The sequence below is a fragment of the Nematostella vectensis genome, chromosome 4 (genome assembly GCF_932526225.1).
Source record: "Nematostella vectensis chromosome 4, jaNemVect1.1, whole genome shotgun sequence".
Taxonomy (NCBI): domain Eukaryota; kingdom Metazoa; phylum Cnidaria; class Anthozoa; order Actiniaria; family Edwardsiidae; genus Nematostella; species Nematostella vectensis.
In genome coordinates, this window is record NC_064037.1 from 8525007 (window position 1) to 8549538 (window position 24532).

At 36.9% G+C, this 24532-nt stretch overlaps 3 protein-coding genes across 6 annotated transcripts; 1 reads left to right on the forward strand and 2 right to left on the reverse strand.

Annotated features, from left to right (window-relative positions):
• Positions 1 to 1453: 1453 nt before the first annotated feature.
• Positions 1454 to 8699, reverse strand: LOC5504020. 2 transcript variants are annotated; one of them, XM_032372262.2, is made up of 6 exons: positions 8389 to 8699; positions 8202 to 8280; positions 6201 to 6566; positions 3519 to 3599; positions 3170 to 3201; positions 1454 to 2189 (listed from the first exon to the last, which is right to left on the reverse strand). In XM_032372262.2, exons 1-6 carry the CDS (start codon positions 8579 to 8581, stop codon positions 2056 to 2058), a joined length of 885 nt encoding a protein of 294 aa, XP_032228153.2. In that variant the 5' UTR covers positions 8582 to 8699; the 3' UTR covers positions 1454 to 2055. The 2 variants fall into 2 exon arrangements, with proteins under 2 accessions (XP_032228153.2, XP_032228154.2); XM_032372263.2 differs by lacking the exon at positions 3519 to 3599 and having other exon boundaries at positions 8389 to 8698.
• Positions 8700 to 9099: 400 nt separating this feature from the next.
• Positions 9100 to 14606, forward strand: LOC5504019 (proteasome subunit beta type-2). Its single transcript, XM_001624904.3, has 7 exons — positions 9100 to 9226; positions 10230 to 10352; positions 10461 to 10531; positions 10742 to 10834; positions 11284 to 11353; positions 13201 to 13250; positions 14061 to 14606. The coding sequence occupies exons 1-7, from the start codon at positions 9136 to 9138 to the stop codon at positions 14154 to 14156; spliced, it is 594 nt and encodes a 197-aa protein (XP_001624954.1). The 5' UTR covers positions 9100 to 9135; the 3' UTR covers positions 14157 to 14606.
• Positions 14607 to 19201: 4595 nt separating this feature from the next.
• Positions 19202 to 22363, reverse strand: LOC5504018 (zinc finger protein 239). 3 transcript variants are annotated; one of them, XM_032372258.2, is made up of 2 exons: positions 21912 to 22363; positions 19202 to 20640 (listed from the first exon to the last, which is right to left on the reverse strand). In XM_032372258.2, the coding sequence occupies exon 2, from the start codon at positions 20581 to 20583 to the stop codon at positions 19402 to 19404; it is 1182 nt and encodes a 393-aa protein (XP_032228149.2). In that variant the 5' UTR covers positions 20584 to 20640; positions 21912 to 22363; the 3' UTR covers positions 19202 to 19401. The 3 variants fall into 3 exon arrangements, with proteins under 3 accessions (XP_032228149.2, XP_032228150.2, XP_032228151.2); XM_032372259.2 differs by lacking the exon at positions 21912 to 22363 and adding an exon at positions 21528 to 21902; XM_032372260.2 differs by lacking the exon at positions 21912 to 22363 and adding an exon at positions 20810 to 20968.
• Positions 22364 to 24532: the final 2169 nt, after the last annotated feature.

Genomic DNA, 24532 nt, shown 5'->3' on the forward strand with positions numbered 1-24532 from the left:
CTTCACAGGTGTCCTTAGGAGCGGACCATTTGATTTTTTGAGGGGGGGGGGGGGGTGGTTGATTTTGAAAAAAAAATCCTGTAAGCAACTGATTGAGGGAAAAAAAAATCCCTGTAACACAACCCTGCACCATTTTACACGATCTTACAAGCAAAATAAATTATAACATTATGAAGGTCGAAACCGAAAATTGTGAAGAAGAGATGTCAGACTATGAAATAATGATGAACTTGACTGGATCATCAACTCGGACGAAGAGGGCAACTTCGCAGTATTCATTTTCCAGATATAAAGAATTTTCTTGTTTATTGAGGTCGTAAAGAAGGGGGGGGGCTGGCACCAAAAAATGTTAGCTTGTAGAAGTTTGAGGTGTAGAAGTTTGAGTTACCTTGTATTAGTTGGAGTTAGCTCGAAGCCAGCCCCGAGTTAAGTAACATTCAAATTTTAAGTTCTCATCCTACCCTGATAGCAGAGCTTTCTTCCTATTTGATTCTACCAGTTCACTATCCCTGTCGTGTCTCTGTTCTTGTCGCGTTTATTTTTTGTTAATAAAGATCCTAGTGAGAACCAACCTTAGAGCAGCATCGCGCAGGTAATCGATTGATAATCATCCTCAAGATTTCAAATCGCGGCGTGTAAACGACTATGTTCGGTATCATAGTGTTTATTGTATGTATAAATCCGTGCTACAAAGTAAAATAGTCAAAGTGTTGAGCCCCGTGCCAACAGCGCCAACATTGCTGGTGAAAAAAATGAAAACAGCCTGTGTTGGGGGAAGGGGCAAGGGGTCCGTGAGAGAGAGAAAAAAAATCGGAGCGCGGGCCGCGGGAGTAGTCTGTGAGAGTTTCTACTAGGCATGTTGGCTGAATGACCTTGGGTGAACTTTAGCAAAACACAGCTTTTTGTGTCCCGCGAAACGTGACCTAAACATATAGTCAAAACAAACCAAGTTTGAGAATATTTGCATTCAAGATTTTTTGCAGTGATATGTCGAAGATATCAATTGTTTCGATGATATATTTTTCGTATCCTTTGAAATCTATGAAGATCGTTTTAATTAAGGGCAAAAACCATCTATGCCGAAACGGGCAGAAATACCTCGATATTCGTATTCTACGCCAGATTTTCTATTATATCCCAAAAATGACCCACGGGGTGTTTACAGGACCTTTAAACACCGTGTTGGGATCGGAGGTACTGTGAAGTAGCTTGCTAACATTTCCCGTTTTGTGGCTGACACCAGCCAGAGTGTATAATCTGTGAAGTGTTTTTCAAGGTACAACTTACAAAAAAAGTCACTTTAATTTCGCGAGCCTTCTTTCCTCAAATCTTTATTTGATCATTTTGAATTCAAGACTGGATGTTTTTTTTTTTCTTATATCCCTTCACAGGGGGGATGGGGGGGTGGGGGCATGCCAGACCTTGCAAAGTTAAATAAAAACATACAACCAGCAATGACACTCTCTGTCTATTTGTTGTAAATCTATACCAACAATAAAAATGTGTTATAAACATAAATGTGTTATGGATCATCATTTATATGTAATCTGTTTTACTTCTCGAACAGTGTAACTATATATGAACAAAGGTAGATATGCAAAGTTGCAAAGTGCAAGCTATTAACACATAATAAATATAAAAGAGTAGGAAAGGGTAATTTTACTATTTTAATAAACTTGTACCCACACCCCCGCACGAGGATAACAAAGGGCACATGTGCTCATGCTGTATAAAGAATAATTTAATTATTTCCTTGGGAATTACTTTTGGTTTGATGTTAGTTGCAGTCAATTTATGACTGGTAAAGAGAAACATATTTGAAAGACAAGTTTAAACTGGCAATAAATTAAAACTAATAAGTACTTAGCACTTACTGTCTTATACAAGATTGGTTTAATGTAAAGGTTTGTAAAAGAGCAACCTTTCTTTAAAAAATGGCTACTTTTATAGTTGCTTACTATTACAAGACAAATATTCATATATGCTATTATTAATATTTTTAAAATTCTAAAATATAAAATACTTCCTATGTTGACACATAAGTGTTCATAGATACTATGTGGGGGATTTCTTTTTAACCTTTCTCGACTTTTCATACTTTATTGTCTCTACTTCTAATTGTGCCATTTCTGCAATTCGTGCCTGGAAACCAGGGCCAGCTCCTGCAAGTGGATCCGAGTATTTGCACCCTGTTACAAACAAAAAATAAATCAATTAATTGTCATGTTTCAGGTGTGTAGGGGGTGCCACTAAAGAGGGGGTTAGTTATTAAATTAAGGTGCTTTTTCTCTGCTTTTTGGAGGAATTCTCAACCAGACATGCAGTCTTTAACCTCCATTGATTTGCTCATGAATTCTCCAAAACATAAAACACCTAGGTTTTCAAAATGCTTCATGCTGATATACATGGACTGTATATCAGCATGAAGTTAGAGAACTTTGTACTCTGCAACAACGCCATTTACGCCTAATCCTCAAGATCAAGTGGGATGACTATATAAGCAATGAAGACGTCCTCCGTCGTGCAAACGTAGATGATATTGAAACAAAATTAGCTAGAAATCGTCTCCGCTGGCTTGGTCACCTCTGCCGAATGGACGATGACAGAGTGCCTAAGCAGCTGTTATTTTCGGAGCTAGAACACGGGTCTCGCCCAGTTGGTCGTTCTAAACTAAGATTCAAGGACATTTTGAAAAAAGACCTCAAAATTGGATGCGTCCTTGAAGCGTGGAACTATCATGTACATAATAGAAAGGAATGGAGGGCGATCACAAATAACATCTGCACGTCATACGACAAAAGAAGATATGAAACCTATTTAAAACAAAGGGAAGCTCGCCGTAAAAGGGCGGAGAACAGTTAAATACAAACTGTGCTATACCCGTTCGCGGGTGCAGGCGCTTATATTATATTATATATGAAGGCATTTCATTTCTTAATTGAAGGATACTTAAATATTATCCTTTTTTCATATACCTCACCTATGACTATGACCATATTTTGTACTATAATGCAAAGGTAAAGTATGTGTCACACAAAAAATTATAACTGCTTCATGCACATTATTAGTGTGAGAGTGAGTATAAGCATTGTCAATGTGCAAGTGTATATTCAGGGGTTCTTTTATGTCTTTGCTACTTTCCGCACATAGGACAGTTACAAAAACTTACCTTTTAGATTAAGAGTAGCTTTTGTTTTCCACCTGGAAAGAATATCACAATGAAGGCAAGTTAGAGTTGTCAAGTTTTTCATTCTTTATCTTCCAATACAACTGAGAGACATTTCTTCTTTTAAAGTTTGCACAAACTGATCAGCTTGATGAAATTGGGCATGCCATCATAAAATCTTAACACACATTTCATCACACATTTTTTAAGCTTCTTTCCTATTCCCTAAAATATTGGTGAAGTAAAGAAGCATTGAAAATATCTATTTTATTTATTTCTTTATTATACTGTAATGTTTCTTACTTTATTATTTATATTAAGATTAGCAGTAAGCAGAAAATCATACACTAACGATTTAGGTGTGGTAATCTTAGGTGGTTTAGGTGATCCAAGGTCATTGCACTCCTCAAACACTTCACTCGGGGTTGGTTCCCTATGAAAACAAGGAGATTAATCTTTGATAAGATTATTTTAATTTGCTGTGCTATCACATTACAGATCTGACCAAGGCTTGGTCAATTGCAACGTTTAGAATGGAATACTGATTGCCTATAAATGAAATGAAAGGTTTAGTTTCTTTTTAGTGAAAATTAACATTGTGAGACATGATCAGATGCACTTCACAGTGACTTTACTTGTCATTGAGAAGTTGCCGCATGACAGGTTCTCCAATATGGTTCTGGATTCCGGATCCTAGGGTGTGGATTCCGGATTCCATGTGTTTTTTCCCAGTGGATTTCAGATTCCATTTTCCAGGATTACTGTATTCCGGATTCCAGCTTAAGTCTTGGATTTCAGATCCTAGTTTTGGATTTCAGATTCCAATAACATGGGTTCTGGATTCCAAGTCTCATTTTTTCATGGATTCCGGATTACCAGTCGTGGGGCGAGAGGAGGGACTGTTTAATGCAGTTTACAATCATGAATATGGGTCAGTGTGTAAGCATAGTCACTGAAGAAACACTTCCTTTATGTCTATTAATACAGGTTAAAGCTGCATTGTTTACTTTCGGTCGACTACGTAATGGAAAAACGTGTTAAATCTTTCAAAATTGCGAAAGCAATATGTCTGTTTTTGCCTGTTAAATAGGGCGGATTCTAATAGATTTTTTTGTCTCTGTCAGACCTGCAGAAGTAAACTGGTGACAAATGCGGCTTTGAATGGAGTGCAGTGCAGGGTTCAAAATAATGGCCTTTTCTGGTCTTTGACAGCTCTTTTTTCTGTATCCCCTTCTCATATTTTTTAGTATACAGGCTTTTTATTCCCACCAAAATCCACAAAGCCAGCAAAATCTAGCAGATTTTAAAAAAATATTTTGAACCCTGCAGTGAGTGGCCACATCATTATTTGAGAAGACTAGGAAGTCCCTAATCTAGAGAGCCAGTTTTTTACACCTCTGAAAATCCCAATATCCTGGTCCTCTTGCGTGAGAGACAAAGCCCATATCACTGAACTTTATTGCACAACTCTTGATAATTATCAGTGTTGATCAGTAGCTAACATATTGTAAGCATGAATTACTAACAGATTGTCAGCAACAGCAGTTTTTTCCTTTGCTGTTATTTTCTTGTTGTCAGTCGACTTGCTGATAATCAAATAATGGCAAGAAATAACCAAGGACGCTTATTAAAACAAGTTTATATGTATTAGGGCAAAATGTAGGTCAGTGTACAGTATTACAAAGAATATTCTACAGTGTAAAAAATGTAGCTATTTAGATTTAATCACTTTAGATTGTATCATTAAAGTTAATATTTATGAATTGTGGGAATAATCATTGCAGTAATGTTATAAATTATGTTAATGTTTGATTCAGAAATGTTAATCATGCTGACAAACCAAGTCGTGATCTTTCTGTTAAAGTCCACATAACCTTTCAAAATTGATAGACTTTGTCAATTCTTTATATTTCCATTTTCCAAATGGTATGTGGTTCGTATGGAACATATTATACACGCGTTCGTGCGAATAACTCAAATCTGTAATATTGAGGTAGTTTGGTCAACCTTCGGAAAAAAGGCTGTGAAATGGAAGGCCAGGTCCAGTAATTTGTGACGTCAATCGAGATGTCAACCAAATTACATGAGAAAAAATGTGCGCGCGCTATACCGGTTCCCGTCTTCATAAGAACGTTGTGTGGTTACAACTTTTACTGTGATCTTTATATCTCAACCTGGTAGTCAAATGAGTGTTTAACTTCAGGAAACAAATCTGCAAAATTTAGCAGATATTTTTTAGTCTTCGAATTATTTTTGGATTGGGCGCGCGCGCTGCATTCGCAATCAAGAATGATTACGTGAGCGGGCTGTTTTTGAAACCTACAATAAAACGATATTTTCTTTTTTCGCATACAACTCTCGACTTTTAAATTATTCTTCGCTTCATTGTGGGTAGCATTGCAATAGAAAACACTTCGCCAATATTTTGTGGTATTGCTGTCTCTGAATTTTAACGGATTTAAGAAAAATACGTTGTTTTAGATTTTCCCGCCAAAACTTGGAACTATTCACTCATAGAAAAGTCTGTAGAAAATTAAAATTTCAATCAAATTCAATTCCCTTTTCAGAATTTGAAAGTTTATCTATGCTTTGTTTTGGCTAGATTGATATAAGTGAAAGGTTTTAAGGACTTTAAACAGTTTGCAGAATATTTTATTTGTTGTACATTTGAAAAAAAATTGGTTTAGATTTTTGTGAATGATGCAATGAAGACTGGATCTCCACAGTTTAAAGTGTGAGGCATGTAGGCTAGGGGCGGGCTCAGGGGTGCATGAGCTTCATCTCAACCCACAAAAATGGTCCTTTTATATTAAAGAACTGACAAATATCTGACTTCTTGCGCATCATATTTATGCCATTGCACCAAGCAACAGCAGTTTTTTCCTTTGCTGTTATTTTCTTATTGTCAGTCGATTTGCTGATAATCAAATAAATGGCAAGAATATTTATGCCTGTGCAACAAGATTTGATTAATCCTGTGCAAAGGTGTAACTCTGCATTTCTCACCCACAGATTACATCATCAAAATGCATACCTGGACATCGGTTTAGGAGGAGGCTGCCTCTGAGACGTCATTGATATTGTCCCAATTGCAATCAAATCAGTAGCATCTCTAGGTGAGCTAGGTATGGAAGCGCTATGATTGAATGTAAAAGGTAGCCTTGGGGGTGGCCGGAAAGATCCTGACTTGAAGCGAGGGGAAGGTGTGCCACACTGGTCCACCAATTCCTCGTCATTGTTAATCTGACACTTCCCAAGGGGGAGTACCCGGGTGTAGTTTTGTTCCTGGTCACTACTGCTGTCCTGTCCACTTGTTGATGTGCCACTCGGGCTATCGTTCCGATTCCTGCTGTTCAATTGACGAGTTCTGCCAGGGCTTTTAGGTTTACTTTCCTCAATCCTTAAAAATGATAACACTGTAATTATTCAAATAAACACCCTCCTTTAATAGAGTACCCCCTCCCCAATAAGCGATCTCTGCGAATGCAGCACTTGAATGGCATAAAACTTCATTTTATTTAGCTTGCATTGAAATTCTAACATTTACAACAATATTGTTATTGATTTACCGTATTATTTTTACTGTCCTTTTTGTTTATTGCAAATAAAGTTTTGTTCAATTCAGAAGCTGGGTTCCCTCTCCCTAATAAGCGTCCCCTCTGCAATAAGCACCCCCCTTCCAAAGACCTGAAAAATTAAATAAGCTTCCTGTGTGCTTAATATTTAAATCATTACAGTAGGTCAATATAAGAAATGTATATTTCTTCGAGATAGCAGGTAAGACAGGGGGGGGGTCGGATGGGCCATCCCACTCTTATTTAATGTCATTTCAAATAAAAGTAAATAAAAATTCTAGGAGGCTAGAACTAGGAGAAGATAGATGAAAAAAATGGCCAGCTATAAAAAACCCAAACAAATTCCCCTGCTCAATATCTTGGCTACAGAACTGTAAGACTTACTAAAATTGCATTTTCACTTTGTGCATTGAAAGGCGTCGTTTTTGAGGTGTTAGTGGGGATTTGAAATCATAAACAGTCTAGATTCCCTTTGAAATGAGATAATTAGTCCGTTACATCATTAGCAGATATGTAATGAAAATAGATTAAAATTTTGGATGGTGCTGTGAAAGCTCTATGATTGATTACTTGAATGAAGTGTGTCAAAACCTTCAGTATATGTTTTTTTAATACTTTTAAGGTGGCAATGATCTTAAAACCCATTCTTTTTATGATTAAACCATATTAATGTTTTAGTAAAAGGTAAATAAAGTGGAAACTTTTAACAGATTTGAGAAAAGTAAATAAATATATTCAATACTTAGCTGTCTAGCTTTGTTTATAACCTTTAAAAAATTAATAATTCAAAATGCTGGTTTGCTCATATAAATGCATATTTTAAACCGCATCTAAGATAATATAACTTCTGAAGCCCCCCTCCCCCCCCAAAAAAGGGTGATACTTCACCTAACAAGAACAAAAACATTATCAAGGAAATAGTTTAATTATGAGTCATGCAAATTCTAGGCTTAACCAAAGCCTCTTCTTCATACAAAATTATTAAAAGGATTATTTTTAGCTTGGCGACTATATTGCCCTGAAATTCTAGGGCATTTAAACTCATTTTCAAGGTATCAAAAGAAGCCTTGTGGTTTTCTATGAGTTACCAGAAGATACCCCCACTGGGAGAAATTGCTTTACCGTACTTTACTTATGTATAAATATTTAATACTAAGCTCACCAAAATACAAGGTAAATATATTTTTATCAGAAATTCTGGCATTTATTTAACAAAGGGCTGATACTTGACTGAGGAATATAATCAAACCCTTAGTTAGACTGCATGGTTCGTGGTTCCTTACAATCCAAAAGAAACCTAGTAATGAGAAGTCAACTTTTTAAAGGCGACGTACTTAATTAATGGCTTCCTGAAACTTTCTCTTAGCATCCATGGATACGGCTAGATCGCTAAAGACACGGTCCCTATTAGATAATAATTATCCTTCGGTAAAGCTAGGTATAAAAGGGATTAAGGTTACCTGGATTTCGATCGTGGATTCTTGTCTCCAATAAGCGCAAAAGTGGATTCCCCAATTTTTCTGTCCAAAGTCAAGGGTTCTAGAACGTGATTCAATAACAATAAAGTCACTGATGATCCCGCTTTGAATATCTACAAATCACGTCCTGTTTGTAAAGAAAGATCTATAATACTAGCAAGGGACTTACTTAAAAGGTATTTCTGTCTTGATTGGCAAAATCTTCTGGGACTATGAGCTGCCATGAAAGTATCAAGCGAAGTAAACGGTGTAGCGGGAGGTCTCATTTTCAGAGTAACAACACTACCAGACGAATGGTTCCATAACGGCGAAATACATGCTATACGGGGATCCAGATCGTATCTGCTTTTGCTGTGTGCCATTGGACGGCCTTGGCTACCATTCGAATCGTAAAATTACGGGAGATGACCATTGCATTGCGAGTTGTTTGAAGAAGATTTCGTACCTCGCTCGCTCTGACTTTATCAGGAATGGTTGCCTGGCAACTAGGGGACTGGGAAAGAGAGGGGGCCAGTACGAAAAGAAACAAAAAAGCGGAGACAAAAAGAATAAAAACCATTGAAAAGGCAATATGCATTACTGTATTTCTCATTTTCGCTATCGGCAATAATTTCCAAAGTTTATATTATCTTATAGATTTCAATTTAGTCCCTGAGTCAAATATGCACAGTTCATACGATGTTTGAATCTGAGCTGCGCAATTATCTTACTCTGAACAAGTTCTGCATAGTTATATAATTATTAAAGAAATCGCAGAGATTTTAGAGGGGCTAAGTTAAAAAAGCAATTATTACTTTGTGTATCCTGTGTGTATTTACTTTGGGTACCCTGTGTGCAACGCCACGCATGTCAACCCAAATCTTTTTGCAATTCCGCTGACAGCGCTGGCTCTTCCTGTACAGACTTGTAAAACAAGATGGAGTTTCTTATCGGCATTCAAGGAGATGGTTTTGTCTTAGTAGCCGCCGATTGTGCAAGTGGCCGCAGTATTGTACGAATGAAAGATGGTGAGTTGCTATGTATCTAGTCTGTCCTCCTTTTTCTTCTGTTAAATGGCGAAATGTTGTCTTCAAATCTCAATCATGACCACGCTGTCACAATGACTCAGGAAGTTTTTCTCTTCTTGTGCTTAGTCCTTTGTAATGATCTGTTTTCTCCCCTCCTCTACCTTTTATAAAAGACGACCTTTATTAATCTAGACGACCTTGATGTGCCTTGATATGTATTGGTATTCGAAAATAAGGCCAAACAAATTAGCCACACTGAGAGGGAATAAGCCACAACAGAGAAGCTATAGCGAAATCCTATTTCAAGAACACAAAATTCAATACCCTTTCCGTTTTGTTTCCCTTGTTTTTTTTTTAAATGACGACCAAGACAAAGACAATTAAGAACTTATGATTCTTTACTTTTGTCTCACATCTTTGATTTATGTAAATGTGTTAGAAGATAGCATCAAGCACAATATGATTTCTACACTTTTGTTTTGTTGTAATGTTTAATGAAATTCTCAGAGAAATGCGTTTTTGACATTTTTGCGAAATTGAAAATGACTTTGCAGCCAAATCGCAAAATCTCACAAATTATACCGATCCTTTTTTGAGAAAGTGCCCGCGAAATATAGTAACAATATGGTAACCAATATTAACTGGGGATTGTCAACAATTATCTTCTTTGTGAAAATATTATGCTACCCAGAACTAGGAAACAGCGCAAAATGAGAGAGAGTTTATTCTTCAGCCTGTGTTTTTTGATTTGCGATTTTCATCAGTACATTATCTTGACGTTTTAGAAATATGATTTCAAGGTGAAAGATCGAGATTCAAAATTCCCATGGCGAACATAGTTAGTAATAGAATTCGCCACATGAGGAAGGAATTCACATTTTGCGAAGTGGCAAGCGCTAGCGTGCATGGAGAGTTTACATTCTCTCCATTTGTAAATACTCTCAATTTGTAATGTGCCAGTTTCTCTAAATTCACTGGAAACAATTGTTGTTGGTTCTTGCAGATTATGACAAGATGACAAAACTGAGTGACAACCTTTTAATGCTGGTGACTGGAGAATCAGGAGACACTGCCCAGTTTGCTGAATACATAGAGAAAAATGTGCAGCTGTATAAAATGAGAAATGGTATTAAGATTGTTTCAGCATAAAGGACTTTGACTCAACCTTTTTTGGTAGGATTCACACATTTGTCTTTAAAATCCATGATTTGCCAATCTTTCATTTTCGTTTTAGGATATGATTTAACCCCTCATGCTGCAGCAAATTTCACACGTAGAACATTAGCAGAGTACCTCAGAAGCAGGGTAAGTCAAAATTAGAATTTCTACTACTGTATTATTTACAGTGATTAAGGTTTCTTTGTTCCTGTCTTAAATTATGTACTTACTGTATATAAATTATAGGGGGTACAATAGCACCTAGTGAATTTCTTTGCACTATGAAAACAGGATGCAGCTCAATACAAGACATCTAAAATTACGCTAAATTGACCATGCTCTTTGCTGTGTCCTCAGACTCCGTATATGGTAAACTTGTTGCTTGCTGGTCACAGCAGTAATGAAGGACCAGCCCTGTATCATATGGACTACCTAGCTGCCCTTTCAAAGGTAACATAACAAAAACTACAGTAAATGAACTGCTGTTTAGCTAATTTTGTAGGCTTCAACCTACAATGCCACAAGTTAAGAGACATCTAAGAGGCTTAAGACTTGATTCTACAAATTTGTCCTTCAAAGGTGTACGACACTTGACAAAGATCTTGAAACAACTGATGTTAATGACGATAAATGACGATTTAAGCTATGTGGCGATTCCTGGCTAACAAACACATGAAATAGTATTGAAAATTCATAAACTAGCATGCTGAACTTAACAATTGATAACATGTCTATCAGCCGCGTGGTCCTGGACCACTGAAACTTAAATCTAAAATTATCTTGCTCAAAAAAAAGTTCTCAAAAAATTTAACCCAAACTACATGAACTGCTGTACATGACATCCTTTGCAATAGCAGTCTTTTTGCTCATCAGTTGACAGTGTTGTTTTACTCCCCTAGGTTCCATTTGCTGCTCATGGTTATGGGTCATTCTTTGTTCTCAGCATAATGGACAGATACTTTAAACCAAGTAAGTCTATTTATTTGTTTGCTAACATACTCTCTAGAATCTTATAGTCTTTTGGACTATTCATTATTTAGAAGGAAGTGGGGGCCTGAAAAATAAATTTGCTAAAAGGGGGAGAAAGGTGTGTGTCAAAGGGGGGAGGAGGTGGGGGTGAAAAAATTCATTTGTCCAAAAGGGGAGGAGGGGCTAAAAAAATCCATTTGTCCAAAGGGGGAGGAAGGTGAGAAAATCCATTTGTCCAAAGGGGAAAAGGTGTGTGTCAGAGGGGAGGAAGAAGTGAAAAAATCCATTTGTCCAAAGGGGTCCAAAGATGTGCACAATAAGGTGGGGAGGGTGAAGGAAGGTGTGTGTGAAAAAAGATTGGGGAGGCTGAAAAGATCCATTTGTTAAAACGCGAGATCTTTAAATTCAGTACTACATTACTTTTATTATAGCAAAGATTTTTTTTATTATTATCTTCTCGATATAATAAGAAAAAAACAAATTTTGCTTGAAGACTTTGTGTAAGCATCAAGGTGTTTTAATCCTTTAATCCTCTTATCACTTACTGGAACCCTGTGTTCCCTACATCCGGGACCTTAGGTTATAGTTAATTAGCATACTGTTTTGAGCCGTGAAGCATGACTTCAAAAATCTCAAATTTAGTTCCTTCGTCCTGCGGAAAGTCCAATTAGCATTCCAAAATATATAACTAATGGATAAACGAAAAAGGCGAGAGTCTGCATGGGGTTGTCTCAAGCTTAACGAGGGGGAAGACTTCTATATGAAGGTTATCAAGGTTATCAGTGAAAATTGCCTCGTTAAATCCAAAATCAAAACATTACGAAATCTTTAGTTACGATTTGTCGAGTACATGTCATAAAATTGCAAAAAAGCTGCCCTATTTGTTACAGGTCTCAGTCACGCTTTCCTGGTGAGCGCAGCTTTTTCTTGTCTTCCCCATATGTGCAGGAATTCTTGCTTATCACTTGTTTTTCTCATGGCGAAATTCAGAACTCCCCGTAATGTTGGTCTGCTTATCTAGAACTGATGATATGATCACCTCGTTGTCAGATAACTTAAGTAGGTGTTGCACTCTTCAAGAACTTTCAACCGAGATTTTCTCAGCTTCGAATTCATGTGATTTCTAAACTTCAAAACCTTAATGTGCGTATAAGAGTATAAGTATAAGAGCTATGACAGCAAAATTTGGCAACACGCTAGGTTATTTATTCAAAGTGATACTGTGTTCGGCTTTTGAGAGATTTTGAGCGGATCCTATTTTATGTCCTCCGGTGTCGTGTTACCTGGAAATTATTTAGTCCTCTGACTTTGACTCAAATTTGCATAGGAACAAAGAAAAATATCTCAAAAGTCGAACACAGTTTGGTAGGTGTGTATATGGTGATTGACATAAGCCATAAAACGTAAAGATCTGTCGGATAGTTTAGACACATTAGTGTTTTTAAGGGATGTGATTGGCTGAAAATAAGCGCGTGATTAAAATGCGTTAAAAATAAAGCATTTCATCAAACCTAGAAACAAAAAGTATTATCATATTTCCCATTTATTAATCTTTACAACGACATATAACATGAGCATATTCTATTTAATGTGAAGCGCGTATCAACATTTTCCCTCAACACACGCTGAAAGCACCCCATAACCTTAAAAGGGTTTATTGCATTCACATTAAAATTACAAAGGGGGGGACGGCAGGGGCAGGATTTGTAATCTCTCACTCAATGCTACCCTTGGTAGTGGATGTTCCTTTAGGTAAACAGAATTTCATGGTGGACTTTATAAGGTTTCAACTGCTTATAACTTTTATCTTTGTGTTCATGGTAACTTATAGCTGCTGTGTTTTTCAGACATGACCAAGGATCAGGCCCTTGAGCTTCTAGAGCGCTGTACAAATGAGGTTTGTATGATGGTTCTTCTGTCCCCCCCCCACCAAAAAAAAAAAAGATCATTACATTATGCTACTGTGTCCTCCCCTACATGCTGTATGTCTAAGCACCTGACATTAAGGGCATAAAATGCTTCAGGATATTTAACACCACAGTTTTATCTGGAAAATAATGCTTCCATAAACAGCCTAAGTGTTGCAGTTGGCGGAACATCAGTTTGTTTAAAGTGTCTCACCATAAGATCTTAATTCTATTCCGGTTTCAATATGAGTTGGGTTGTTGGTTTTCACCTTTGCTGGGATGGTGTATCTCTTTTTTTTTTTTATTCTTCTCTCCTCAAAAATACACAATTTTTATCCCGAGCTGTGTTCCTTGGCCAGACGTAATCTGTAGTGGGTGATGGTGGATGCTGTGTCCTGCACCCTGATCGCATCTACAGGATGCCATTGGCTTTCCTAGTTTTTATTATCATTTATATTTGATATCAATCTTTTTATACAAAAGCTGTGCTTCATGGGTATCAAATGAAATATTAAAGATGAAACAAATTCATATTTTATGTGCCTGTTAATGGGGATTTAGCCATTTATCAATGAGCGACTGTACACGAGGACAACCTTGTTTTAAATAGGTGTATTCCATTTTTTTCTAAACGCTTAACGACTCGCAAAGCCATAAAATTCAAAGTGGTTACCCTGCTATCATATTATATTGTACTTTCTTGTTTTTATCTTGTGTGTTTAAATTCAGGTAGATGGATAGATAAATAGAGCCTACCCTAATATTTTACTTTCCTTGATAATCCTTTTGTTAAATTTCAGGTCCAGAAAAGATTCATTGTTAACCTGCCAAACTTCACCGTGCGTGTGGTGGACAAAGATGGAATACACGACGTCAAAGTACCAGCTCAAAACTAGCTTAGCTTAGTTTATCTCTGAATGTCACTGACTGTTTTTCCTTCTCTTGTCAATATGTGGCCTCTCATGATGTTTATTATCCGCCTATTTGTGATGCAAACTGCGATTGAAATGGTCCTCGAGATCATTGTTCCTAACGAAAGTGTACCGATAGTGTACCCAGAATCGCCATGCTCTTATACAGCATGTATTTATTGTATCCTTGTTTTTCTGCAAAGAGGCCTTGATGTTATGGATTACTTATTCCATGACATCATTTGTGAACTGGGCGCAGACACATGCTAAAGCCCGATAAAAGCTTGCTACTTTGGGTAATAAACCACCCCGGTTAGTGATTTTACAATAGACTGTAATCACCTATTCCAACAATGAGAGAATTTTCGCCAACTCTCTTAAAGGTCATAACATTAAACACCTATGTATAATAAAAAAAAACATGTTGTCATTACAGTGAACGGCTGAATGTCAGTTCTAAAACCTAAAGGAGCAACATAGCAATCCATACTGTATCCATAATTCTTAGTTCATAATTGAGGCTTTCGAGGTACTTTGCTACTGGGTTAACAAGGCAATAAGTTTTGTTCCAAAACCTGCAATATCAGTTCAACAGTCAAGTAGTCTAGAGATGGAACAGTTTGGCCTGGAACAAATTCCCACATTTTCTTTCTCTTCGTGTGATTCAAAAAACATATATCGAAATAAAATCACATGGTCATTCGGAAATTTAAAAAAGAACATTTTCTTTTGTGGCCATCTTTGATTTTATTGTCACTCATGAGAGCACTCTAGTCTCTGCGGCTGCAAACTCAACAAAATTTTCTGGTGAGTAGAGCTCTTACAATAGTTATTATCTATTGACAGGGCCATTGAAGCAATTAACTCATACAATCTAGGTTTGTGAGGAATACAGTATATATATATTATATTTAAACTATTGGTTCCCCTGTAAAAAAAGCCGCGATAAATCTGTGGTCCAATATGTTCATCTTTACGCTCTACAGGAGGAATGGTTTTGCTTATGATTAAAAATTTTTTGGCTAGTGAGTGATGCTTAGATACAAACAATACATTTCTTCAGTAGCTCCGTGAAAGGAGTGAATTTATCACTCACTAGGGACATGGTAGAATTTGAAAACAAACAAAGAAAAGGAGTAGTCAATCTTCTCGCTTCTCACATAAACTGGAACAACTCTTTGAAAACAAGAAACCAAAGAAAACAAAGGGAAGCCATTCTTCTCGCTCCTCACATACACTGGAAAAGGTATTCAAAATTCAATCAAAGAAAACAAGGAGAAGCACATTCTTCTCTCTCACATAAACTGGAATAGGTATTTGAAAAGATACCAAAGAAAACGAGGAGTAGCCATTCTTCTGGCATCTCACATATACTGGAACAACTTTTCGAAAAGAAAAACAAAGAAAACTAGAAATAGCCATTCCTTTTACTCAAATCAAGTGAAACAACTTCAAAAAGTAACCAAAGGAAATAAGGAGTGGCCATTCTTCTGGCATTAACATAAACTGGAACAGCTATTTGAAAAGAAAGACAAAGAAAACTAGAAATAGCCATTCCTTTTGCTCAAATTAGGAGTAGCCAATTGTCTCACAACTCACGTTAATTGGATGACCATTTGAAGAAAAAACAGAAAATGAGGAGCCACCATTCTTCTTGCTCACATAAACTGGAAAAGGTATTCGAAAGGCAACCAAAGAAAACAAGGAGTCACCATTCTTCTTCTCACATAAACTGGGAAAGGTATTTGAAAAAGACCAAAGAAACCGAGGAGTCACCATTCTTCTGGTATCTCACATAAACAGGAAACAACTCTTCAAAAAAACAAAAACAAAGAAAACTAGAAATGTTCATTCCTCTCGCTCAAATAGAGTCATCCCACAATGCACCAGGAGTAAATTTCGAGGCAACGTCTCTGGCTTCTGCTAAAGTATCAATTTTTGCTTTTTAGATCCTATTGCTTCGCTCGATGTCCTGTTTGTGGTATGTCTCAAAAAATCTTTCTCGAGCAATATCAACAGGAAAAACATGTATTAATCCCTGTCCAACTATACCTTGTCTGTATCAAGCTGCCATGAAGTCCTATAAATCATTTTTTGGCATTTGAAAGCTCGAGGTTCTGATTACTATAATTAAGAAATACAATTCATATTAAATCGGACTCATGAAAAGTATTGTAACGTTGGAATGAGGCTTCATGGCATGGGATATTATGTCACGAAACAGAAGTTTTAAATGGAAGTGTTAAAAAAAAATGTATTTAGGAATTGAAGGTAAAAGTTTCTCTTTTTAGTGTTCGGGTGTTCATACCAGTGGTCTAGTTGATGACGAGCACCAAATATGCACTGTACCTTATTAAAGGATATTGGGCAAAAAGTGTTAATAATAGACATGATGACATGTAGGATATATAGCCCCTATGCAAATGATATATTCATTTCAGCAGAGGCTAACAAAATCTAGAAAACACAATTTTTTTAAAGTATCAAATAGTACAGGGAGGTTTGTATTTGTTAAATTTTCACAACAAATAATAGACATAATGACACGTAGGATATAGACCCTATGCAAATGATATATTCATTTCAGCAGAAGCCAACAAAATCTAGAAAACTCATTTTTTTAAAGTTTCAAATAGTACAGGGAGGTTTGTAATTGTTAAATTTTCTCAACAAATCAACAGTGTCACACAAGTCGTGCCACGCAAGTTGACATGAAATGAAACAATGAGGAAACAACCGAAATGAAGTGCAGTGTGAAATGCATAATTTTTTTTACAAATATATCTGAGTAAACTTAAATACCTTATTTAAATACCATTTGTTTTGTGTATCAAACAAAACAAAATAGTCAACAAATTTTAATACGAAAGATAATACAAATGTGACCGCTGACACCGATTAAAGAATCTTCAAGTGCAACAAAGACATGCAAAGCCCTGTGCAAACTGCCCCAGCACCTGCTAGCATTGCTGCTGAATTTTGACTTGACTGACGATAGGACAAAGGAAAAGTCAAAATGGGAAATGTACTTTCGGCCTTTTCCTTTGTCTTGTGGTCAGTCAAGCAAGCCTGTTGCGAGCACGCAGGAAACCAGTATTCAAAACCCTTTTTGCCTGCCTGTTTCCTGCTAAACTCAGGGACTCTCCGTGGTAGAGTTTTTTCTTCCCTCATATTCAAAACCCTTAGAGACTAGGCTCATTTTCAAAATGGCTGCAAGCAAAATCAAAGTAAACAAGAATTCCTGCTAGTTTCTTCATTTGTATGTCAATTCTTGACTTACAAAGTTCTAGAGTGATAAAAAAAGCGAGAAAAATTATTAAAGCGGACTCCCAAATATGGTATGTAATGCCTAACTAGGAAATGACCAAGCGAGCTACAAAATCAGTTTCTAAAACAAGATTGTTTGATATATGCTTATAGTCCTGATTTGAGAGTGTTAAAGAGGTATGAAAAGTTTGATCTGCAAAGGAAGGTTCTTCAGGCTCGTTTAGGGGCCTCTCATTTTTAAGGGGAGGGGATGTTGAAAAAAAAACGAGCCGAGTGAGAAGGGCGGGGGGAAAAACCAGTTTTTTCTATATTGAATATCTTTATGTTAACTCGATTGCATCTTTATCTTTAGCAAAGTCTTGAAAAATGGCTGTGAGGTGGGGGGCCTTTGGAGGAAAAACAACTGGGAAGATCGAAATCCATGTCCATTTCCAACACAGTGTGCCAGTGTTTGCACATTTCAATATTTGGAACAATGCATAATAAAAAATGAAACAAAGATATTAACTCAGTTTTCCTTTTTTTTTCAAACTTCATCGTCGCCATTATCATCTTCATCATCATCATCATCCTCTCATCATCTTCATTGAAAAATGGCTGTGAGGTGGGGGGCCTTTGGAGGAAAAACAACTTCAAGGGGGGAGGCATGGTACCTTTCACAATTTAGAAAAACAGCCTTTGATTGATATATTTTTAATGATTGACAATTGAGACCTGCTTTAGGGACCATTCATTATTTATACTGGGGGTGGGCTGGTAATAAAGGTAATATTGAAAATAATGATAGCCCCCTCCCCCACAGATCCCACCATTTATTTAAGAATAAACATTTCTATCTGTTTGCATAATATGCAAAAAAAACTTCTGTTTATAAGATACAAAGGAATTTGCAATTTGATTGGCTGAATAGAAATGTTGACTCAATGCAAGTACAGTATGTCATCTGGTATTCGCTCTACTATAAATTGATGAATACTTATGGAATGCATATTGGAACCCCACATGACAATCTTGCAAACCATTTAACAGTAGTGTTTAGTATTGTGTTTAGTAATGTTTTGTGTCAAAAGTAAAATGTGTTTGTGTGTACACAGAAGTTCAAAAAGTCGACCCCTCAACATGTGTTTCCACATTTTGGCGCCTTGGTACAAGGAAGGTCTGACTGGGTAATTCAATAATATACAACAACAAAAAGTACTAACTCACATAATTTTGCTAAAGAAGGGCGGGCTGGCTAGTAGTCTAATGTAGAAATAGGCTGTGAATTCTATTTAATACTCAATGTTTTGGAATGTAGACCCTTTTTCAAGGTACAAAACTATGTGAGATGCACAATACTGAAGTACCAGTATCCAGTAGTACCAGTATTCACTTGAAGTCCAGTTAATCTAATGTTTAACCTAAAAGTAATTGCATCACAAATGATATTGGTCTTAAAATGACAGAGTAGCATGTTCTTAAAGCCGCATTGTCACCAGTTTACTTCCAGAGGTCCGACGGAAACCTCAACCGTTAAAAGACAAAAGAATCTATTAGAATCCGAGATATTTAACAGGCCATCCGCTCTAAATTATCTATCACATCCTCAAAAGAACTTCCAATAAACACACTGCTTTCAATGTTTTGAAATATGTTTCCCATTAAAAATCATCGGAGATTGCTACGTAATCGACCGGAAGTAAACTGGTGACAATGTGGCTTTAATAACCTCCCAAAAGTTCTCCAAAGTTAACTTGAAATTTAACAAAAAACATTTTCTTTTGTCAGCCATCTTGGATTCTAATGTTATTAATGAGCAAAGCCTTCTCTCAGCCAGTGCACTCATGAATAACCAAGATGGCTAACAAAAGAAAATGTTTATTGTTAAATTTTGGGATTTTCCCCAAAAATAACTTTGGAGAACTTTTGGGATGTTGTTTAGAATGTCATCGGCTATAAACTTTGGTAGATTGACTGGAGTGAGTCATGAGTCTGAGTGAGTCACTAGGTGTTTTTTAAGGTTTCCAGATAGGCGAAAGCACTTGCCACATTCATCACATTTGTGTGGTTTCTGTCCTGAGTGTATCATTAGGTGTCTTCTCAGGGCTCTACTTTGGGTAAAGCACTTGCCACATTCATCACATTTGTGTGGTTTCTGTCTTGAGTGAGTCATTAGGTGTTTTTTATGGTCTCCTGATTGGATAAAACCCTTGCCACATTTATCACATTTGTGTGGTTTCTCTCCTGAGTGTATCATTAGGTGTCTTCTCAGGGATTTACTTTGGGTAAAGCACTTGCCACATTCATCACATTTGTGTGGTTTCTGTCCTGAGTGAGTAATGAGATGCTCTTTGAGGTTGTCAGGTCTGCAAAAGCACTTGCCACATTCATCACATTTGTGTGGTTTCTCTCCTGAGTGAGACATTAGGTGATTTTTAAGGCTTCGAGATTGGTTAAAACTCTTCCCACATTTATCACATTTATGTGGTTTCTGCCCTGAGTGAGTCATTAGGTGGAATTTTAGATTTCCATAATGAGTAAAGTACTTGCCACATTCATCACATTTGTGTGGTTTGTGTCCTGTGTGGATCATTAAGTGTTTTTTAAGGTATCCCTGTTGATTAAAGCACTTGCCACATTCATCACATTTGAATGGTTTCTGTCCTGAGTGAATCATTAGGTGCTGATTTAGACTTCCAGATAGTCTAAAGCACTTGCCACATATATCACACTTGTGTGGTTTCTGTCCAGAGTGAATCGTTAGGTGTATTTTCAGGGCTCCAGAATGGCGAAAGCACTTTCCACATTCATCACATTTGTGTGGTTTCTGTCCTGAATAAACTATTTGGTGAATTTTTAGGTGTTCACGTCGACCAAAGCACTTGCCACATTTATCACATTCATATGGCTTCTGTCCTGAATGGATCTTTTGGTGTGCTTTCAGGTTTGGACGACGGGCAAAGCACTTACCACACTCATCACATTGGTACAACTTATTACATGAGTCCAACGTATTTGATGCCTCTTGTACAATACTGTTTAAATCAAAATACTCTGGCTCAACTTTAATTTCTTGCTTGCAAATCAACTCTTGATTACTGTCATTAGTTTGTGTTATCATATTCATTTCCACAGAGGTAGAACTGATTTGCTCATTATCGCCCATGATGTTTTCATGCAAACCACAGTTACCTCATAGATTTTTGCTTCATCTTTTTATTTTCTAAAATGAAGAAATGAGAATGTGTTATTCAAGTTAGACTAGCAGTTTCCAAATCGCTGTGTTCTAAGCACATCACAATCCTCAATAAAAATACACATTTCCTGACTTAAAGATCTTAAAATAACAACTTTTGGCATAACTGAGTAACAGAAGAGGTACATAGACAAACCTCAGATGTAATGCATACTCAGGCTGTTTGTTAGAAACTGTGCTACTTCACACTAGCTGTAAGTCGTCACATAGCGGTCAACCCAACTTGGACAAAAAATCTTGTTAAATCGGGTGAAATACAGTAAATATGTGAAAAAACCCAAGAGAGCCAATAGGGTAATACATAGAATGTATGAACATTCTCACAAAAATTGGGCTTGTGATGAGGTCCAAAATATTGTGACACCCACCTAATGCTGGTGAGTTGACAGCTATATCATCACAAGAATTGTACATTTTAACCTTCTTTTGAATGAAGGTTCTGTAAGTCCCAAGCCACTCAGTACATCATGATAACTTACTACAGGGGTCACAACCTCAAACTGCTAAACTGTGTATCCATGTATCTAGGAATAGACTTTATTAGAATTTTAAACTTTGCTTACAAAACTGTTAGTCAACGGAACAGTTAACCTATTAAATTCGCCCTTTGTTGATTGCTGTTTTCTTTGTGAAATATTTTGTCAAAGCCACTATAGGATATTGTACATTTAGCCTTGGACGACACTTTAGAGGTTGTCTTATCAAAATCTACAAGAGCAATTATGTGATCTCGGCAAATTATGATTTTTAGTTATTATTTAAATACTTTGAAATTCGCCCTGATATAGATCCATAGGCGGGCAAGGAATTCTATACCATTGCTGTTTAGCTACCTCTTATTTCTAGGAACATACCAAACATAAAACCATATGTTTTGTTGATCTTTAGAGTTGGGTCATTCGGGGGCTTCGCAGTGTGTCAAAATAAAAGAAAGCTTTTAAAAGAACTTCTTTGCTTTTTTCCTTAGTCGCCATGTAAATCAATGACCAAGTTCATTACAAATAATATGAGATATAAACTGGCCTTGAATAATGCAATTTTGGGCATCTAGGTCATCCACACAAAAACCGACTTTCCGTTGCAAACAGCGCCAGCATTCTTACTGCCGGCGAAAACGGTTTGTAAAAAAACATATTTGGGGATGCTGTTAAGAAGTTCATCAACATTTGCCTTCTGGTCATCCAAGCAATGCTAGCCGATGTTGGCGCTGTCAGTACAAAGCTCTAGATTACACAAACCTTTTTCACGAAGAGACGCTGGTCGGCCATTTTGATCTTGAAAGAAACCACAGGAAACCCAAGCTTGCATTCCAGTCTGGCATGTTCGCGGGCCTCCTGTGTACAAAGGACGGTTTTGAGTTGTCTTCACCACGGAGTCGTGCAGTAAACGGGCTTTATGCCAGAAATCACTGGTATAATATTTTTTGCGAGAGTCTGCACTACAAATACATTTGCATTTGTATTTGGAAATATACACTTTCGTCCGATGTGTGGCTCCGAGCTTCGCGGCGACACCGATTTGAGCGAAGCGACTGAAGCGAGGTCGCTTCGCTGGAAACGGTGTCGCCTCGGAGCCTCATTTAGAACCTTCGATTTGGTCTCTAGTCACCGAGAGGGCATACAACGACGAGCCACTCCTCCCGAAACAAGGGCGCTACGACCCTGGTATTTGGACGTAACGTCGAAACTTTATATGTGGGGCAATAGGGAGCTTGAGGAACGACGAAGAAAACGTGGACGAAAAGACGGCAGAAAACAATAGAATTAAATTGAGGATGTAATAGAAGCACGTGGGAATGCGTTCTGTCTGATACATTTAAGCCGTTCTCCGCCAAACACGACCTGAGAACCCCAAGTTCCACGGTATATTGAGGACGTGGACGTTTGTCCTGCCACCCCCCTAACTGTGTTTGCCATTATAGGGTATAGATATAACGTTTTTAGTTTATTTTCATGTGTTACTGTTCAGAAAGTTTCGACTTATCCATGATGAGTACATGATTAATACATGAACAAAACATGATCATTACAATATGCTACTGTGTCCTCCCCAACATGCTGTATTTCTAGGCACCTGACATTTGGGGGCATAAAATTTTTCGGGATATTTAACACCACAGTTTTTTCTGGAAAAATAATGCTTCTATAAACAACCTGATTGTTACAGTTGGCAAAGCATTTTTTGTATGAACTGTCTCACCGTAAGATCTTAATTCTATCCCGGTTTCAACTTGAGTTGGGTTGTTGTTTTTCACCTTAGCTGGGATGGTTGTTCTCATCTTTTCTTTGTATTCCTTTCTCCACCGACACAATTTCTATCCAAAGCCGTGTTCCTTGGCCAGACATACGGTACTATAAGCTGTTTAGCGCCAGTAAACTGTAGCGCACGCTGTTGCTACACTGTTGCTATCCCATCTACAAGACGCCATGCTTTCCTAGTTTCTATATGGTATCAATCTATTTATTATTTATTTATTAATCTATTTATAGATTTTTACCAATCAAACGAATAAACAAATAATTTTAAATGAAACAAATTCAGGATTGAGTAGTTTTAGCATTTTTGCTTATGTGCCTGTAAAGAATACTTGACCTCAGAGGTAGAGCCATTTATACGTTACCAATGAGCGACTGCAACCTTATTTCTAATGGCTGTATACCATTGTCTTCTAAATGCTATACAACTCGCAAAGCCATATTGTACTTTCTTGTTTTTATCTCGTGTGTTTAATTTCAAGTAGATGGATAGATATATAGTGGCTACCCTAATATTATATTTTTTTATGATTTTCCTTGTGCTTAATTTCAGGCCCAGAAAAGATTCATAGTTAACCTGCCAAACTTTACCGTGCGTGTGGTAGACAACGATGGAATACCTTATTACACTTAATTTTCGCGTCACTTTAATTTCGCGATTTTAAAAGTTTTGCGAAAATAAAGGAACGCGAAAATTTGGATGGGCGAAAATTAAGTGAGTACTATCAAGAAGCCTTTGGGGGAATATTGGCCGTTTAATAAGCTTCATGGAAACACCTTGTCTATTTAGTCATCTAATAGAATCAAAAAGCCCAAACTGTCGCGATCTCGTACCAGAACAATGAATACAATACACAAAAACTGGAAATCGACTCTGCCAAATTTTCGTCTTTAATAAGACTTCTTCAGGGCAGACCTGAAGAAATGTCTACCCTGAAGAAGTCTTATTAAAGACGAAAATTTGGCAGAGTCGATTTCCAGTTTTTGTGTATTGTAGTCATCTAATACATATAGTACGGTAAGGGGTTGAGTTGGACTTATTTATAGATTTTTATAAAACTAAATTTAACCCACGCATCTTTTTTTACAAGTTGTTTCATTTTTTATGATTACAGCAAATTTCAATTCCACTTGTTTTGCTTGATTTAATAAATCGCGAAAATAAAGTGATCTGGTTTTTTGAAAATAGGAAAATCGCGAAAATGAAGTGTCGCGAAATATCGCCATCTCAAAATCGCGAAATTTCGACGTCGCGAAAATTAAGTGCAATAAGGTACACGACGTCAAAGTACCAGTTCAGAACTAGCTTAGCTTAGCTGGGAATGTCACTGAATGTTTTCCTTCTCCTGTCAATGTGGGTCTCTCATGGTGTTTATTATTCGCTAATTTGTGATTCAAATTGCGAATGTAATGGCCATCTTGAGAGAATTTTTGCCAACTGTAAAATGTTCAAAACATTATACACCTACTGTATGTAGTATAAAAAAATGTTGTCATTACAGTGAATGGCTCAATGTCAGTTCTTCAACTAAAGGAGCAACATAGCGATCCATATCAATGATTTAAAGTGCTAATGTGAATGTGGACTTGGTGTGTTTCTCTTT

Excerpts from the sequence above, each read along its gene's own strand:
- LOC5504019 (XM_001624904.3), top strand. The coding sequence starts at position 9,136 with ATGGAGTTTCTTATCGGCATTCAAGGAGATGGTTTTGTCTTAGTAGCC. Across the intron at positions 10,353-10,460 it reads GCTGTATAAAATGAGAAATG|GATATGATTTAACCCCTCAT; the intron begins GTATTAAGATTG and ends TTTTCGTTTTAG. Across the intron at positions 13,251-14,060 it reads TAGAGCGCTGTACAAATGAG|GTCCAGAAAAGATTCATTGT; the intron begins GTTTGTATGATG and ends GTTAAATTTCAG.
- LOC5504018 (XM_032372258.2), bottom strand. The coding sequence starts at position 20,583 with ATGGGCGATAATGAGCAAATCAGTTCTACCTCTGTGGAAATGAATATG.
- LOC5504020 (XM_032372262.2), bottom strand. The coding sequence starts at position 8,581 with ATGGCACACAGCAAAAGCAGATACGATCTGGATCCCCGTATAGCATGT. Across the intron at positions 8,281-8,388 it reads AAGACAGAAATACCTTTTAA|AACCCTTGACTTTGGACAGA; the intron begins GTAAGTCCCTTG and ends ATCACGTTCTAG. Across the intron at positions 3,202-3,518 it reads AAGATTACCACACCTAAATC|GTGGAAAACAAAAGCTACTC; the intron begins GTTAGTGTATGA and ends TATTCTTTCCAG.